Source organism: Populus nigra, chromosome 4 (assembly GCF_951802175.1).
Source record: "Populus nigra chromosome 4, ddPopNigr1.1, whole genome shotgun sequence".
NCBI lineage: Eukaryota > Viridiplantae > Streptophyta > Magnoliopsida > Malpighiales > Salicaceae > Populus > Populus nigra.
In genome coordinates, this window is record NC_084855.1 from 16,752,741 (window position 1) to 16,768,256 (window position 15,516).

The 15,516-nt window shown below is 33.7% G+C and overlaps 2 protein-coding genes across 2 annotated transcripts; one reads left to right on the forward strand and one right to left on the reverse strand.

The window, feature by feature from the left end:
- The first annotated feature begins 458 nt into the window (after positions 1-458).
- LOC133691475 (uncharacterized) lies at positions 459-3,063 on the forward strand. The gene is made up of 6 exons (XM_062111992.1): positions 459-618; positions 742-788; positions 1,488-1,512; positions 1,966-2,040; positions 2,476-2,580; positions 2,771-3,063. Exons 2-6 carry the CDS (start codon positions 784-786, stop codon positions 2,885-2,887), a joined length of 327 nt encoding a protein of 108 aa, XP_061967976.1. The 5' UTR covers positions 459-618; positions 742-783; the 3' UTR covers positions 2,888-3,063.
- Positions 3,064-4,210: 1,147 nt separating this feature from the next.
- On the reverse strand, positions 4,211-7,799 carry LOC133692271 (UDP-glucuronic acid decarboxylase 2-like). Its single transcript, XM_062113088.1, has 7 exons — positions 6,836-7,799; positions 6,325-6,404; positions 6,141-6,224; positions 5,955-6,029; positions 5,149-5,241; positions 4,538-4,736; positions 4,211-4,418 (listed from the first exon to the last, which is right to left on the reverse strand). The coding sequence occupies exons 1-7, from the start codon at positions 7,605-7,607 to the stop codon at positions 4,387-4,389; spliced, it is 1,335 nt and encodes a 444-aa protein (XP_061969072.1). The 5' UTR covers positions 7,608-7,799; the 3' UTR covers positions 4,211-4,386.
- Positions 7,800-15,516: the final 7,717 nt, after the last annotated feature.

Sequence of the window (15,516 nt, forward strand, 5' to 3'; positions counted from 1 at the left end):
TTTTCATGGCTGGAATTGATGTGAAACGAGACTACTCAGAGTCCGCTCATTTTTTCTCTCTTTTCTCAAGTCTAAAATCAAAAAAAAAAAAAAAATTGTGACCAAAACTAATGCATAAATTTTGAGGGGTTTAAAGTTTATCATTTGAAAAGTTTGAGGACTAAGGTGATTGTTTTGTCTCAAATTTTTACTTTTTTTTTTTTTAGTTTGATCCCTTGTATTTGAGTCTTGCTCTTCATAAAAAAAAATTAATAAATATGCTTTAATTTGTCATCAACTTGATCTCTGATGTAATTGAAAATAATAATAAAAAAAAACAAATTATTATAACAATTCAAGTGATTTATATGCATGGAAAATGGCATGGAGAACAATATTTTTTCCACATCTTCCGGTGATATAATAATAATAATTGGGCCATGGAATCTTAAAAATCGTGTACGATGAATCAAGCTCATTGGGCCTACTACTGTAATCAAGCGCCAAGTAGCGGTAATCTTCACCGTCTCGGATCGGACCCCTTTGTTTCCCACTCGTCGAGATCTGAGTGTCGAAAGAAAAAGAAGGAAATCCCAAAACCCTCCCTCTCGTGCTCTAAACCCTAACTCTGACCTGCAGGTAAGTTTACTCAAACCTTCTCTTTCCTTTTGATCTTGCTTCATTGCTTGATTATGCTCGTATTTTCTTCTGGGGAAGATTTACTAAACTGAAACCCCTAATTCTGTCTTTCTTTATCTGCAGAAGCTTTTGCTTGTCTGTAGAGATTGAAATTCGTAACTCAGCATGAGGTAACTTCCTTGAACCCTATTTCTTTTTCTTATTTTCTTTTGTTTTAGATATGGATGGATTTACTTGATTCCACTATTTTACCAAACTATGTCTTGTTCTTAGTAATAGTTTTGCTACAAATTTTTGCGTCATTTTGAAACTACAAGCTCTAATACTATCATTCACTTAATAAAATAATAACTGGATGTCTTTATTTCTTTTATTTCATTTGAATCTTAATCTGTTGTAAATACTTGCTGGAAATTAAAGAAGTTGTGGTTCAATATATATATATATATATATATATATATATATATATATGTTGTTTGTCTTTTCTGTATTTAATTAATTTCTCTGCATTGAACAGAATTTTTATAGCTTATTATGTTACCTCAGGACTCCTGGGAAATCTGTGATTTTTCTTTTCATAGTAACCAAAATCTTGCTTTGTAAATTTACCTAATTAGGTTGATATCTTTCTTTACTTGCACAGTCAAGTTATTGCAGTTTCAGTAATCATATAGACCATGCTATGCTAGTATGTCTTTGCATGAAAATTTCCAAGGCAAGCAGGTGCTGTAACTGCTGTGATTTGTCTATTATTTGTTAGCAGTCGTACTGACAATTAACTTTTCAAATGGGTACATTTTGTTTTTCATATTATAATGAACATGGCATAGATATACTAACATCTTTTTCCACCTTTGTATCTTTTGCAGTAGGCCAATGGAAGAGGACGCCCCGGTATGTTACTTTTAAAAAATATAAGTGTGTCGAATATTGAAACTTGTTATTAGAGAGAATTAGATTGGATTAGATATGACATGTTATTCTACCCAACTTTATTGTAAAACGTGTGCTGCATTTGGCTACTGGCTTGATTGATTTTCTTTCATGCCCTTGAGTCAAGTTCTTGCACCACGCTGCCTTCCTGATTCTAAAGACAGGATGTGAGCAATGACCTTTACTGAAAGGGCAAATGTGGTTAAATATTTTTTAATTCAAGAAAGAATTGAAGCCAAATTAAATGTGATGTTTGTTTCGCAATTCAATTAAGAATTGAGCTATAACTATCAGTTGATGTACCAATTTACTTTTGTCTGCAAGGAAAATGCTAGTAATTAGTGAGATGCCTCTTCACTAATTTCATCATATTACTTTCTTTGGTTGCTTGTAACTCCTTGAAACTGTTTATAGAGCAAGAACGAGGAGGAGGAATTCAGCACTGGGCCACTCTCTGTTCTGATGATGAGTGTAAAAAATAATACCCAGGTAATGTTTTCAGACCTAGTATATCATTAAGGGATATAGAATAGAGCCATGAGGGCTTACTGGTTTTAAAGTTAAAATTGAGTCCTTTGTTAATATTTCTGATGTGTGGCATTTTAGCTAATGGGGCTGCTTGGAGAAAACTTTGTTATGGCAAGTTGTGATAATATGGCCTTGTTTTCTAGGCATAAAGAGACTTTTAAATCACTGTTTTGTTGATTTCTTTCACCAGAACTAGTTTGTACATGCATGTTGGGCTCCAATCAAAGTTCCCTAATTAACTGATGCCATTTATTGGAATTGGAGTTATCAGATGTGATATTGGCTGATGAAATCACTGACTGTTTATGGAATGGGTATGATTTTGCTTATATACTGTTAGAATCTTGGTTAGTATGGACTTTTGTGTTACTTTTCTGATGATTATTAGCCATTCAGGTATTAATTAACTGCCGCAACAACAAGAAGCTTCTTGGACGTGTGAGGGCATTTGATAGACATTGCAACATGGTTCTTGAGAATGTCAGGGAAATGTGGACTGAGGTTGGTTGCTCACTGAGACTCTGTACCTACAACTTTATAGTCATATACTAAGTTTTCCTTTTAATAACTGCTATATCCAATTAAATGCTCATACTTTTCTGGTTCAGGTGTCAAACTTTTCAGTCATATACTATATTTTCCTTTTAATAACCTCTATATTCAATTAAACGTTCATACTTTTCTGGTTCAGGTGCCAAAAACCGGGAAAGGCAAGAAGAAAGCTCAGCCAGTCAACAAAGATAGGTTCATCAGCAAAATGTTCCTCCGTGGTGATTCTGTTATCATTGTCCTTAGGAATCCTAAGTGAAATGTGATAACCCTAATCTTTTTGCCGAACAAACTAATATGCCTTCCTGTTTTATATAATCTCTATTAGGAAATGGATGAGAACCTTCTGGTCCGTGTGGAGCTAACATGCCTTGCTTAAATTTTTGTTGTAGTACAATTACTTTAAAGTTTGTTTGCTTAAAGGGTCTTTTTTTATGGTGGGGCTATTCTCAGAGACTCCCTTCGCTGCCACCCTCTTCTTTCCTATAACCTAGTTAAGCTGGCTGAGTTTTCAATGGGCTAGCGTCTCCTAGCCGCATGGCATGCACTGCGTTTGCCTGAGTAGATAGGTTTGTTTTGGTTGCTGCACTGCTGGACCACCATGATCTAAGTAAATAGCCATGTTTTACTATCAGACTCTCTAAGGGTCGCATGAAACGCACACATCATGCTTCGCTAAATTAAGGCAGAATGTTGATCAGCATTATCTGCTTTTTCCCTGGTTCAGTATGCTAGTAGACGTGGTGAAATAGATATTTTGAAGAAAAATAAGGATTTAAATTTTGAAAGAAAAAAAGTATTTTGTTTGGCAAGTCTTCCTTTTATTATTTATTAATTTTTTTAGGAAAAAGTTCTTTTATTACAATGTTTTTTTTTAATGAAAATTAAAAGCAACTGAAACAAATATTCTTGAAAAAATCAATAATTTGAGTCAAGGAGGAAAAACAATTTCCTCCTAAATCAAAATCTTTTTTGTTTTTTTATCATTTAATGTATTTGGTTTTTGTTTGGATGAAAATATGGTTTCTTATAAGCATCATTTTTTAAATAAGAACCTGTTATGATCTAAAAAGAAGTATTAGCCGGTTGGCTGGTCAACGGTCACGCTGTCTGGTTGCTTTCTTCTAGCCGGAAAGAGTGGCTGTATTCGTCCATTCCTCGTACGTTGGTCGAGCCATTTCATCCCTGGCACGAGCAGGCTTCCTTGTATTCTCATGGAATGTTCGTGAGCTTTTTTTTTTAAGGAAAATGTATATTAGATTAATATATAATAACTCACAAATTAATTATTATATTACCACAAAAAGCTATGATCTAATATGGAAACAATTATATAATTGGATAATTTTTAAAATATTATTTAATAATTTTATTTATTTTGAATTTTATTCTAAATTAAAAATAATAATTTTTAAACTTGTTTATCGACATGCTCGTTGTCAGACAAGAAGGGAAAAAATCCTGCGAGCATTAAAAGCTGTAGGCCCGTGTGATTTCTAACTTTTCTGCTGGCAACAAGGAGGACAGCGTATGAAACAAAACTACCACATTCAAGCAGTGAACGAGAAAACAGGAGGTAAGCTTATTTCTAATGCTGCTAGGCATATCAATTGCATCAAAAACTAGGTAAAATTTAATTTTAATTGCAGGGCTCACTGCCTGACATTCTTTGAAGGTGACAGGAACATTGAAATTACAAGGATGACTCAAACGACGGCCAAAAGAACAGCTCCAAATCTATTCCTCAGAGAACAACGCTCATCTGCTGTTGCTGCTGCTGCGACCACTTCCTATATTGTTGGGGTGGGGAAAAAATAAATTGGTTATCCACTGGAGAAATTACCATTCTGCTGGCTCTCGAGCTGCATACATATGCCAACTTAAGATGTTGACATGGTGGAGGTCGTACCTTCTTCCTTGTGGTCACCGAAGACGCGCTGCCTGAAGTCTGAGACCATCATTGGCAGACCTTGACGGAGGGATATCTTAGGTTCCCAGCCAAGGAGATCTTTAGCCTTTGTAATATCAGGTTTTCTCTTGTGTGGGTCATCTTCTGTGTTAGGCCTGAATTCTATCCTTGCATTTGGGTCTATGGTTTCCTGGACCACCTGAACAAACAAATGGGGACTTCTAAGTTTGCTGGAAACAGAAGCATGTGGCTAATAACACTGCACAGCACCTCTTTTTTGTTCTTTTTAGGAAGTACAACAGTGCCATAACTTAAATGAGTCTGTAATTAACTCTTATACCATTTTCAGATCTAATGCAATAAAGAATAAATACAAGTTGCTAGTTATTATTTACATGATTACCAAACAAACTGCCGCCGCCGCCAACACAATCTTTTAAAAAACTTGCTGCCAAGGTAATAATTTAGAAGATATGTACACTGAGGGACCGCAAAAAACAATTCATACATTGAGAAATTCTCAGCATTTTTTTTTTAAAAAGAAGAGCATATGACTACGACCCTGAAACCTGGAACAGTAACATGGATATCATGAATAGAAACACACTCACCTGGGCAAGCTCGAGCATGGTGAATTCACCCGGATTTCCAAGATTGAAAGGCCCTACATGTTCTCCTTCCATAAGGCGCATCAGACCCTCAACCTATTTCAACACATGTAACAGGTTGTCTAAGTAAATCCTGCGCAGCAGCTACTAAAGAACACACTAGATGCTTAACCATGCATAAACTAGCATATAATAACCATCAAACTAATAATCAGAGTATGTTAACTTGATGGAGAAATAATGCTCTGTAAGACGGAGAAACACAAGCTACTGATGCAATTCCCTGTCTCAATCCATCAATAAAAGCTTTCACTTTCATAAACAAAATACCCCACTAAGTTTTTTAAGGCTTTCCCACCTCTAATGAGCATATGAACTGTTTGCTACATGGTTTCTGAGAATTTGTCTTCCTTTTGGAAACAATAATGCAAACCATCCCCGTGCTAGACCCCATCCAGGACACTCAGCATTTAATACGACTAATTTCACGTGTTGCTAAAAACTTTGAGAAGAAAACTTGAGGCAGGCATGCATTTGGGAGATTGAGCAACATATTTACATGCTAAAAGTCCATAATTAATTACTAGCGACCGACCCAGAACCCATGATTGCAGAGTTGAGTTACAAAAGAACCACACCCAATGCAGTAAGTCATTTTTCCTTTGAAATGTGCGATGCGCATGCAGAATAAAATGTTTACAAGCCATCTGGGCAACAAAAGTAGCAAAATCAAATGAAAAGGCAGTAAAGCATCTATCCAAGCTCCAACAACTACGAGTTTAAAAAATTACTATGTTTGAAAGGCTTACCAGATCAGAAACAAATTGAAAACTCCTTGTCTGTTTCCCATCACCGTAAACAGTCATAGGCTCCTTCCTTAGTGCCTGCACAATACCCGCTAATTTCTATTAAAACAATCGTTTTTTAATGCAAAATTAACATTCATGTCTTTGAGTGCTCGCAATCAGATTAGAAAATCATTATAAGAGAAATACCTGAGCAACAAAATTACTAACAACACGGCCATCATCTATGCACATTCGAGGTCCATAAGTATTGAAAATTCTAGCAATCCTAACCTGAAAAATTTAGATTACAAGCAAAAATGCGTTGTGTGTTAGATAAGCTGAATTTAACTGGTAAACAAAGCTTGGTGGGCCACTATCAAATTACACCCACCTCTACACCAGCACCTCGGTGATAGTCCATAGTCAATGTCTCAGCAGTTCTCTTTCCTTCATCGTAACAACTCCTGACACCTGTAAAAAAACGACAAACATCTCAGCTGTCAAGATCTGTCTGTCTCAGAAAATTCAAAACTCGAGTTAATCACTACTTTTCTCTTATTGACAAATCTTTTAATTAGTTAATAACCGTCCGATTAATTGCCTCGTCAGTCACAGGCTACTCCTTGACCATATAAAACTACCAACACCGGATCTAAGATCCAAGAGCCCCACTTCCACACCGGCCGCCACCGTGCGATGCCACCCTTTTTAATTTTATGTAAAAATAAATAAAGACAACAGGTCTGCATTGTCTTTTTATTTGTAACCTAGGCAGCACATGTTAGCCACAGGCTTTATTTCAATGCATTTAAAAATAAATAACCACAACACCTGTAACGAAATATCGATCACCGGCTATCAATCAATTAATTAAATTTAAGAAAAGAAGAGCAAAAACGCACCGATGGGATTAACGTTGCCCCAGTAAGTCTCGACCTGAGGATGCTGTAAAGGATCACCATAAACCTCGCTGGTACTGGTAAGCAAAAACCTAGCACCAACTCTCTTAGCCAAACCCAACATATTCAATGTGCCCACGACGTTAGTTTTTATTGTCTTGACCGGGTTGTGCTTGTAATGAACAGGCGATGCAGGACAAGCAAGATGGTAGATCTGGTCCACTTCTAACAACAGTGGCTCGACAACATCGTGTCTGATTAACTCAAATCTCGGGTTCTTAAAATGGTGCATCACGTTCTCTTTCCTTCCCGTGAAAAAATTATCCACCACGATCACGCTATCTCCTCTAGCGATCAGACGGTCCACTAAGTGAGACCCAACAAACCCAGCCCCACCTGTAACAACGATTCGAAGACTTTTACTTTTGAGTCCCAGCGGAATCTTGCCGCCGGAATTGGCTGATTGGAATCCTACCCGAAGGGGCTCGTAGTATTTGTAACGCATAGGGGTTGTTAGCTCATGAGAGAAGTGAGAGAAAGTGTTTGGGATTGGATCGTGCTCGTAAGGGGATGAGGAAGAGGAAGAAGGCAGGAGAGTGAAGAAAAGAGTGGCAATAGCAATGCCGACGAGGATAAAGACGAGTCGCTGCTCAAGAAGCAGGTAACGAATGGGTCGGGTGACGGCGAGCCATGGCTTCGGTGGTTTAGGTGAGTAAGCATCAGATGTTGGTTGAGTCTCGTCATGACCTCTAAAAATCAGCTCCGAGGATCCCATATTTTGTATCAGATCACAAGAACCAACAAAGAAACAAAAATGTCTTTTCGCGTGGAGAGTGTTTGGGTCAATTCAAAAACGAGAGACAGGCTCGACTGGAGAGAAGCTCTCTCACCTTCGATTCACGGAGGTGGTGATGGTGTGGATTTGGGTTACGTGTTGGGTTTCGATATTTAAGGAGGAAGGGAGTGTTAAACAAGGTTTGGAAATTGAAGGAATTACTGAAAATTGCCATCGCTTCGCATTGCTTTTATTGGTTTTGAAAAGTAAACGGTTGTCACTAGGTGAGGTGCCAAAACAATTATTGGAAATTTAATTTTAATTAATTATATATTAAGTTAAACCCTTTTTGCTATTACCTGGGGGAGGGAGGGTGGGTGTGGGTGGGGGTGGGTGGTGGCTGCTGTCTCCGTTGGCTAATTTGACTTTACATTTTTAGTTCAGTAACAAATCATAAAAATGAGCATTTCATTTGAGACCCGACAGTGACAAGCTCCAAGTCTGGTCCAGTCCATCTAACCATAGGTAAAAGCTTCATCATTTAATGTACTAAAAATGAAGAGCTAAAATTAAAATTATATATATATACACACACATAACAAAAAATAAATTAAACAAAAATAAATAGCATGGCCTGCTGAAAGTTTTGGGATAATAATACATATTGAAAATACAACCGTATTTTAGGATATTTTTTTTTTGTATATAATTACTAGCGATTGCATTATTTTTTTACACAACTATTATTTAAAATAACATTACCTAAAATAATGTTGCTCGGTGAAAGTTTCAAAACATCTCCTTTCGTGAATTAATTAATCTAAACAATAATCAATTAAAATTTTTATAAAAATTCAATCATTAAAAAGATAAAATTAAAGATTGAATAGCTAGGAAAAAAAAAGATAAGGTGATGTGAGAGGATAAAGAAATAAACTAAAAAAAAACAAGAATCGGTCATTAGAGACATATTATAGCTTTGTTTTCTACATATCCGGTATTGTTAAAAAGATCTCGACAAAATAATTCTAACTATACTTTAGAAGAACACCAAATAAGATCGTAATTAATCATAAAATAACCCTGAAACAAATTATGACCATATCTAGTAATTTTTTAAGGTGTAGTTAGAATTATTTAGTAAAAAATATTCTAACAATATTGTATAAAAAATAAAGTTTTGATGTGTACTCAATAACGCATTCTTTCTTAGTTATTGAGGAACCATATCTATTTCCAATTACAATAGTGTTTAATCACGGTATTTTCAGTATGAATTGTGTACAAACTGCATTATTTTTTTAATATTTTTCTACTATATGTTACTTACCAATAATTTTTATTAAACTGAGTTAGAATCCTAAAATATCTTGTACAAGAAGACAAAAGAAACCAGAGAATAATTGACAGAACTGGTTTACATGCCTAACCCTAAAGGATAAAAAGTGTATGGGCATTACATGTAAGAAGATTTCGTGCTGCCATTTGAAGAAACTTGGGGTGTGTTTTTTAAAATATTTTTTTATTTAAAAATATATTTAAATAATTTTTTTATTTTTAATATTAATACATCAAAATTATTAATAAATCACAATAAAAAAAATATTAATTTAATATTTTTTAAAATTAAAAATACTCTTAAAAAATATATAAAATTAGAATCATCCAAACACCCCCTGGTCTATCTATCATGGTATCTTGTTTTATATGTACTTTCTTCTGCTTGTATTGTATGCGGAGACACAGTGTTATGTTACGTTGAGGATCTGGTAAAAATATGTCCTAATATAATGTTATTTTGGATTCTGTTGCAAACCCTAATAAAAATAAATAAATAATGCTCTCATTAATTTTGCGCAACCGTTTTTTCTTTAATTCTTTTTTGAAGAAAAAGAAAAATAGTATCTTATTTATTTTTATTAGGGTTTGCTACATGGCAGGGAGTATTTAATTGTAAGAAAAGATCGTCCAGCCTGACCGGTCAACCCTGAATCTGGTTGATCTGAAGCTGAAATCGAGTCGAGTTAAAGAAAAAATTGAAGAAGAAAAACCTGGTGTGACCCGACTGACCCGACAGGTTGACTCGGTGACCCGGTTGAATTGGCAAAACCAAGTTGCAACCCGTTGATTTTTGTTTTTCTTACTAAAACGACATCGTTTTGGTTTTAAAAAAATCAACCCGGTAACCGATCAAAACCCGAAACCTAGATCTTGGACTGGGCCGGCCACCTGACCGGATCTGAAAATTATAATCCAGATATATGTTTAATTTAAATTATTATTTCTCATAACTCGTTTTATATATATATATATATATATATATATATATATATATATATATATATATATATAGAGAGAGAGAGAGAGAGAGAGAGAGAGAGAGAGAGAGAGAGAGAGAGAGAGAGAGAGAGAGCGCGCAGAAGATGACAACCAATATTCTCTCATGCGCGTGCGTGCTTGTAGCTGTGTACTCACTCAATTAATATCTACGTACATATTCAGCCTTTTGAATTAATTAAATCCTTGGGTGCGAGTGCTCGAAAATACAAGATAATATTATTTCCCAAATATCAATTTTGAACCAATATTATAATATCTGAAAGAAAAGAAACAAACACCCCTCACGGCGCTGTTAGTATCGTCATGGCTCCTCGATCGATACCATCCTTGAGTGGCCACGTGTATCACTAGCTCAAGGAAAAAGACGCAGTCCAATTGGTACGACTTTTCTTTGCACTCTTAAGAACATAAACTATGTATGGACAATGGGCGGTCGTCGCCTTTAATGGAAACCACAGCCTTTTATAACAAAATCAAGATTATCTTTTTAAACTATTATTCTTGTGTGTGTACGTACACACACACAAATGATTAACTTATGAGTTCTTTAAAGTTTGTTTATTAATCTTAATCAATATTTTTTAAAATAACAACTTTTAGTTAATCAAGCTCGTTTTAATTTTGAATTAGGCTCCAAGGAAACTTTAATAACTTTTTTTTAGACCTAAGTCATGGTCATGAGACCAAGTAATATGCAAATCTCGACACTAATGAGCTTGGACGTAGCATCTAAGTCTAAATGTCAGGCCCACACCCATGACCCCTATTGGCTTGGGTAGCACGCTCAAGCCCATGTGTTGGGCACACCTAGAGCCCATGGGCTTGGGTAACACTCCCGAGTCTAAGCGTTGGACGTACACCCAACACCTTATGGGCCTAGGCCTCGCGCCAGAATCCAGGCATGTTGCCCAATGTTCTTAGGTTCGAGGTTTTTTTTAGGCTTGACTTTGTGACTTGAATTCAACGCTTTTTTTTAGGGTGTTTTTTTTATTAAGCATAATTCTTTTGTTTGGATCCTACTCAATATGTATCCCTAAGTGTATAAGAGTCTTTAATTGTCTGCCACATTTTCATTTCATTAATATTCATGTTAGGAATGTTTGTCTCACATTAATATTTATATATAAGATATTTGTCTTTATTAATGTTTGTGTAAGAGATATTTGTCTTTAATTAATATTACAAGAGTATAATGATTCTCCACCCCTCGCATTCGAATAAAAAAAACAAGGTACATGGATTAAAGAGTTTTTAATTTTTATTCTCAACATTCATATATCATTTCTTTACGAAGCATTCATTTGATACCAAAACAAGAACAAATAACTTTGTTCTTAAAATTTAATGCTCTTTTGTATATTTATTACATTTTTTGTCTACAAAAAATCTAATCTAAGCATCTAAGGGCCTTCAAATCCACTTAAATGGAACTTTTTTTTTAGGTATCCAGATTGTTTCATCAAGTTATCAACTTGCTTTTCCATGGAAAGTAGGTTTAATTGAATGAACATTTCATTTATTTATAATTCAACCACTAAAAAACTTTATTTTTAAACATCTAGGTTTTAGAACATCATCAAGTCTTCTGATAACTTTATGTTTGAAAGATAGAAAAGGATGAAGGTTTTCCATATTCTAGAAAGAAAAGTATATATAGAAGGTAAAAGAGAAAAATTATATATATATATATCACTGCATGAGTTGTACATAAAGCCTTTTTTCCTTATTGTCTTTAATAAGCTTGGCTAGTTTAAATAATACATAAAAAACACAATTGCAATAAATAAAATCATAAAAAATTGGCAATGTAAAAAAGGTAAAACAAACTTGACTCGAGCCCATCTAGGTTAGCATGTTAAATTTATGATCTAGTCATGGTACCAATGTAACCCCATTGAAAGCATACTGAATAAAATTATGAAGTTCAATTATTAAACAACTCAATGTTAAAAGGTGAAACTGAAAAAAAAAGAAGATCTTAGTCAACTCGAGTGAACCTCGCGACTAAAGGCACATGATTGGGATAGCCCTATATAATAGAAATTGAAAAGAAAATATGAAGATCAATTCCCAACAACTCGAATATTGAATGATGAAATTGAAAAAAACATCAATTTAAAAAAATGATAAAAAAGAGACCAAAATCAACTTGTGTTAACATTCAAAATTCGTGACCCTGGTTATAAGTTTAGGATTAACCTTATAGAAAGCAAACCCTAAAAAATTAAGAAATGAAACTCTAAATCATCAAAATATTGAGGGATGAAATTGAAAAAAAAATACAATAAAAAAATCTAAAACAAAAGAAATAGCAATTAAGAGAACGAAGACTAAATTTGATATAAAAATAATTTAAAATCCAATGCCGTTGGATGAATTTGAAAGCAAAATTCAATTAGAAAAAAAGATAAAAAAACAAACAAATATCAATCAAAAGAATGAGAACCAAATTTAATATAAAAATTAAATAAAACCAAATAATAAAAGGCGAAATTAAAGAAAAAACCAAGAAAAAAGATTAAAAAAATAGCTCAAAAGAACGAGGATTAAATTAGAAAAAAATTAAACGATACCTTTATATTTTGGCAAGGAGAAGAAAGAGAAAAAAAGTTGAAGAAAAAAAATAATTTATCAAAATCAAACTACCATGCCATTGTGTATACGTGCAACACCAATAGAAAGAGCACAAACGAGACACTTAGAATGCCACTTTACAAAGTAGTATTTGGACATAGGACGCCATTGCATATGGAAACAAATTTATTTTTTTAATAATATTTATAACAATTAAGAGATCAAATTGCCCCCTACAATTTGTTTATTAAAAAAACAATTTGAAAATGCAAAAAGGCCCCGTAGATGTAAGTTTAATATTTTTTACTTTTAAGAGTAATAAAGTTTTTATATTGTGCTTTTAAAGCAAGAAAAGATTGAATTGCCCGTTCAACCTTTTAAGAAAAAAATTTAGAGTAATTTAGTCATTACATTATATATTTAAAAGATAATAAAAACTAAATTGTCTCGGATAAATCTCATAATAACTATCATACCCTAAATAAATAAATATTTTGTCATGATAGCAAGTTCATTGATTTGTTTTTGTTAAAAAGGTATATGTTCGTTAGCTTTTGCTTTTTTCCTTTTCTTTCTTTAAAGCAATATTGCTCTTTTTTGAAACTATATGACAAAATTCCAATACTTATCCATTTGAATTAAATGGGTAAATTGAAATAATTAAATGCTTAATTTTTCTCAAATGACCGTGAGAGAATCCTTGTATTCTTGTTCTGTCCTTTGCATGTTCACTAGATTTAAGCCATGTCTTGTGCTAATTATATAGTCAAGATTTCACAATCACATAATTTCAATTGTGAAATTCCTCTTCTTCTTCTTTTTTTTTCTTTTAATTACTTGACTTGTTGAAGCATGATGATTAAGAAAGTATTTAGGAATGCAATTCAAACCGTGTTCTCTTAAATTTCAATTTGTATTTTTTAAATTTATTTTTTTATGTTTTCAGATTGTTTTGATGTACTGATTTTAAAAATAATTTTATAAAAATAAAAAAAATTATTTTAATATAATTTTAAATAAATAACATTTTAAATCATAACCACTGTCACAATTCATCTATACCCTTAAAGGTTTTATAATTTACCGGTGTTTCCAGTTTATAAATGCGCTTCGGGGGTGTAAACTAGGGGTGTTCAAAAAAACCGAAAAACCGATTAAACCGAGAAAACCGGAAAAAAAATAACCGAAAAAACCGAACCGTGAAAAAAAACCGATTAAACCGATTAAAATTTTGAAAAAACCGACCGGTTCGGTTCGGTTTCGGTTTTTTAAGTCTGGAACCGGAAAAACCGAACCGAACCGAACCGAACCGAAACCGGAAAAAAACCGGAAAAAAACCGAGCCAAACCGAGCCAAAACCGAGCCAAACCGAAAAAACCGAGCCAAAACCGAGCCAAACCGAAAAAACCGAGCCAAAACCGAGCCAAACCGAGCCAAAACCGAGCCAAACCGAAAAAACCGAGCCAAACCGGTTTGAACCGGTTTTTGCTCTAAAAAACCGAACCGAACCGAACCGAAACCGGTCGGTTTGAACCGATTTCGGTTCGGTTTCGGTTTTTTTTTAAAAAAAAAAAAAATTTCCGTTTGGTTACTTTTTTTGATAAAAACCGAACCGAACCGAACCGTGAACACCCCTAGTGTAAACAAGTCTTCCCTGGTTTTGCATGACTTTTTCTCACTTTGTTTTTTATTTTTTTAAGAGAAATAATAGCTGGCTAGCTAGCTAGCTAGACATGTTCAAATATTAGCTGCTAGTCGCTTGAAGGGGAAGATATATAGGCTTAATTGTGATTTTGTTGAAAACTAGGTGTGATGTTGGTACCTCCATTAATGGCTTTCCAAGGTAGCACTCAAAGGCACTTTGGTGGACTCTCTTGGAGTGTTTTAAACGCTCGTTTTATGGCTAACCTAACATGCAGCTACTTCTACCCTTTAACTTATATCATTAATATATATCAACTGGTTTTATTCTTTTTTAAGGAAAAAACCACTCTACGTTTACCAAAAATCCCTTCCTAGAATGGTCATCTCCGTCTTCTTCAACCCCGTGTGTGTTGTTATTGAAGTTGTTGTTGTTTCTACGAGTATTTTTTTATTTAAAAATATATTAAAATATTTTTTTAATTTATTTTTGATATCAACGTATTAATTTTAAAAAAATATTATATGCCCACCATCATCAGAATTGCATGAATAGCTGCATGAGGTTTTCAGGAGAGGGCACATGCATTTCATTCAAAGCAAAGAGAGGAATGGTTTTAAAAAAGCATTCCCAGATTTCTAGCTCTTCATCCATGACGATATACTCACGTCGATCTCCGTCGTCGACGGTTGCTGTCGTTATCATCGCAGAGGCAATGTTTGTTGAGATTAATAAATTATTTTGAGAGATTGTGAGCAAGAAATTATGTTTTATATAAAGCAGAGATCTTCGTTTATCTCGTTAGATGATGATGAGGACCTCGTAACATGAAACAAAATGTTGTGGGGGCATCCGGCCACCCTGGACAACCGGGGATCTCAACTGCTATCAAGATCTCTTCTTTTTTCTGTTCATTCAGTTTTTTTATCTCGATGAAATCATGAATCTTTTGTATTAACAATATGATTATTTCAATAAAAATTAAAAGCAATTAATATATATATATATTCAAATAATTAATAATATGATTATTTAAATATAATTCAAATAATTTAAATTTAGAAGTAAGAGAACCTTGCATTTGGATATATAGCCATAACTCCCCTTAATTTTGTTTTTAATTCATTTCTTTTCTACCATGACAAAAAAAAAACATATATTTTTTTTAATCATAAGCATGATTTTTCGAATTAAAACTTACCATGTTTTTAAAGCAGTTTTCAACGTAGAATGAAAAAAATAATGGTTTGATAGTTTTATGTGACTCCATTGAGAAATAAAAGAATAATTAGTTTGAGGAAATAATATAAAAAATTGATAATAAAAACCAACAATATATATATATATATATAT

Excerpts from the sequence above, each read along its gene's own strand:
- LOC133691475 (XM_062111992.1), top strand. Across the intron at positions 1,513-1,965 it reads CAATGGAAGAGGACGCCCCG|AGCAAGAACGAGGAGGAGGA; the intron begins GTATGTTACTTT and ends AACTGTTTATAG. Across the intron at positions 2,041-2,475 it reads GTGTAAAAAATAATACCCAG|GTATTAATTAACTGCCGCAA; the intron begins GTAATGTTTTCA and ends TTAGCCATTCAG.
- LOC133692271 (XM_062113088.1), bottom strand. The coding sequence starts at position 7,607 with ATGGGATCCTCGGAGCTGATTTTTAGAGGTCATGACGAGACTCAACCA. Across the intron at positions 6,225-6,324 it reads ACCGAGGTGCTGGTGTAGAG|GTTAGGATTGCTAGAATTTT; the intron begins GTGGGTGTAATT and ends TAAATTTTTCAG. Across the intron at positions 4,419-4,537 it reads CGGTGACCACAAGGAAGAAG|GAAGTGGTCGCAGCAGCAGC; the intron begins GTACGACCTCCA and ends CCAACAATATAG.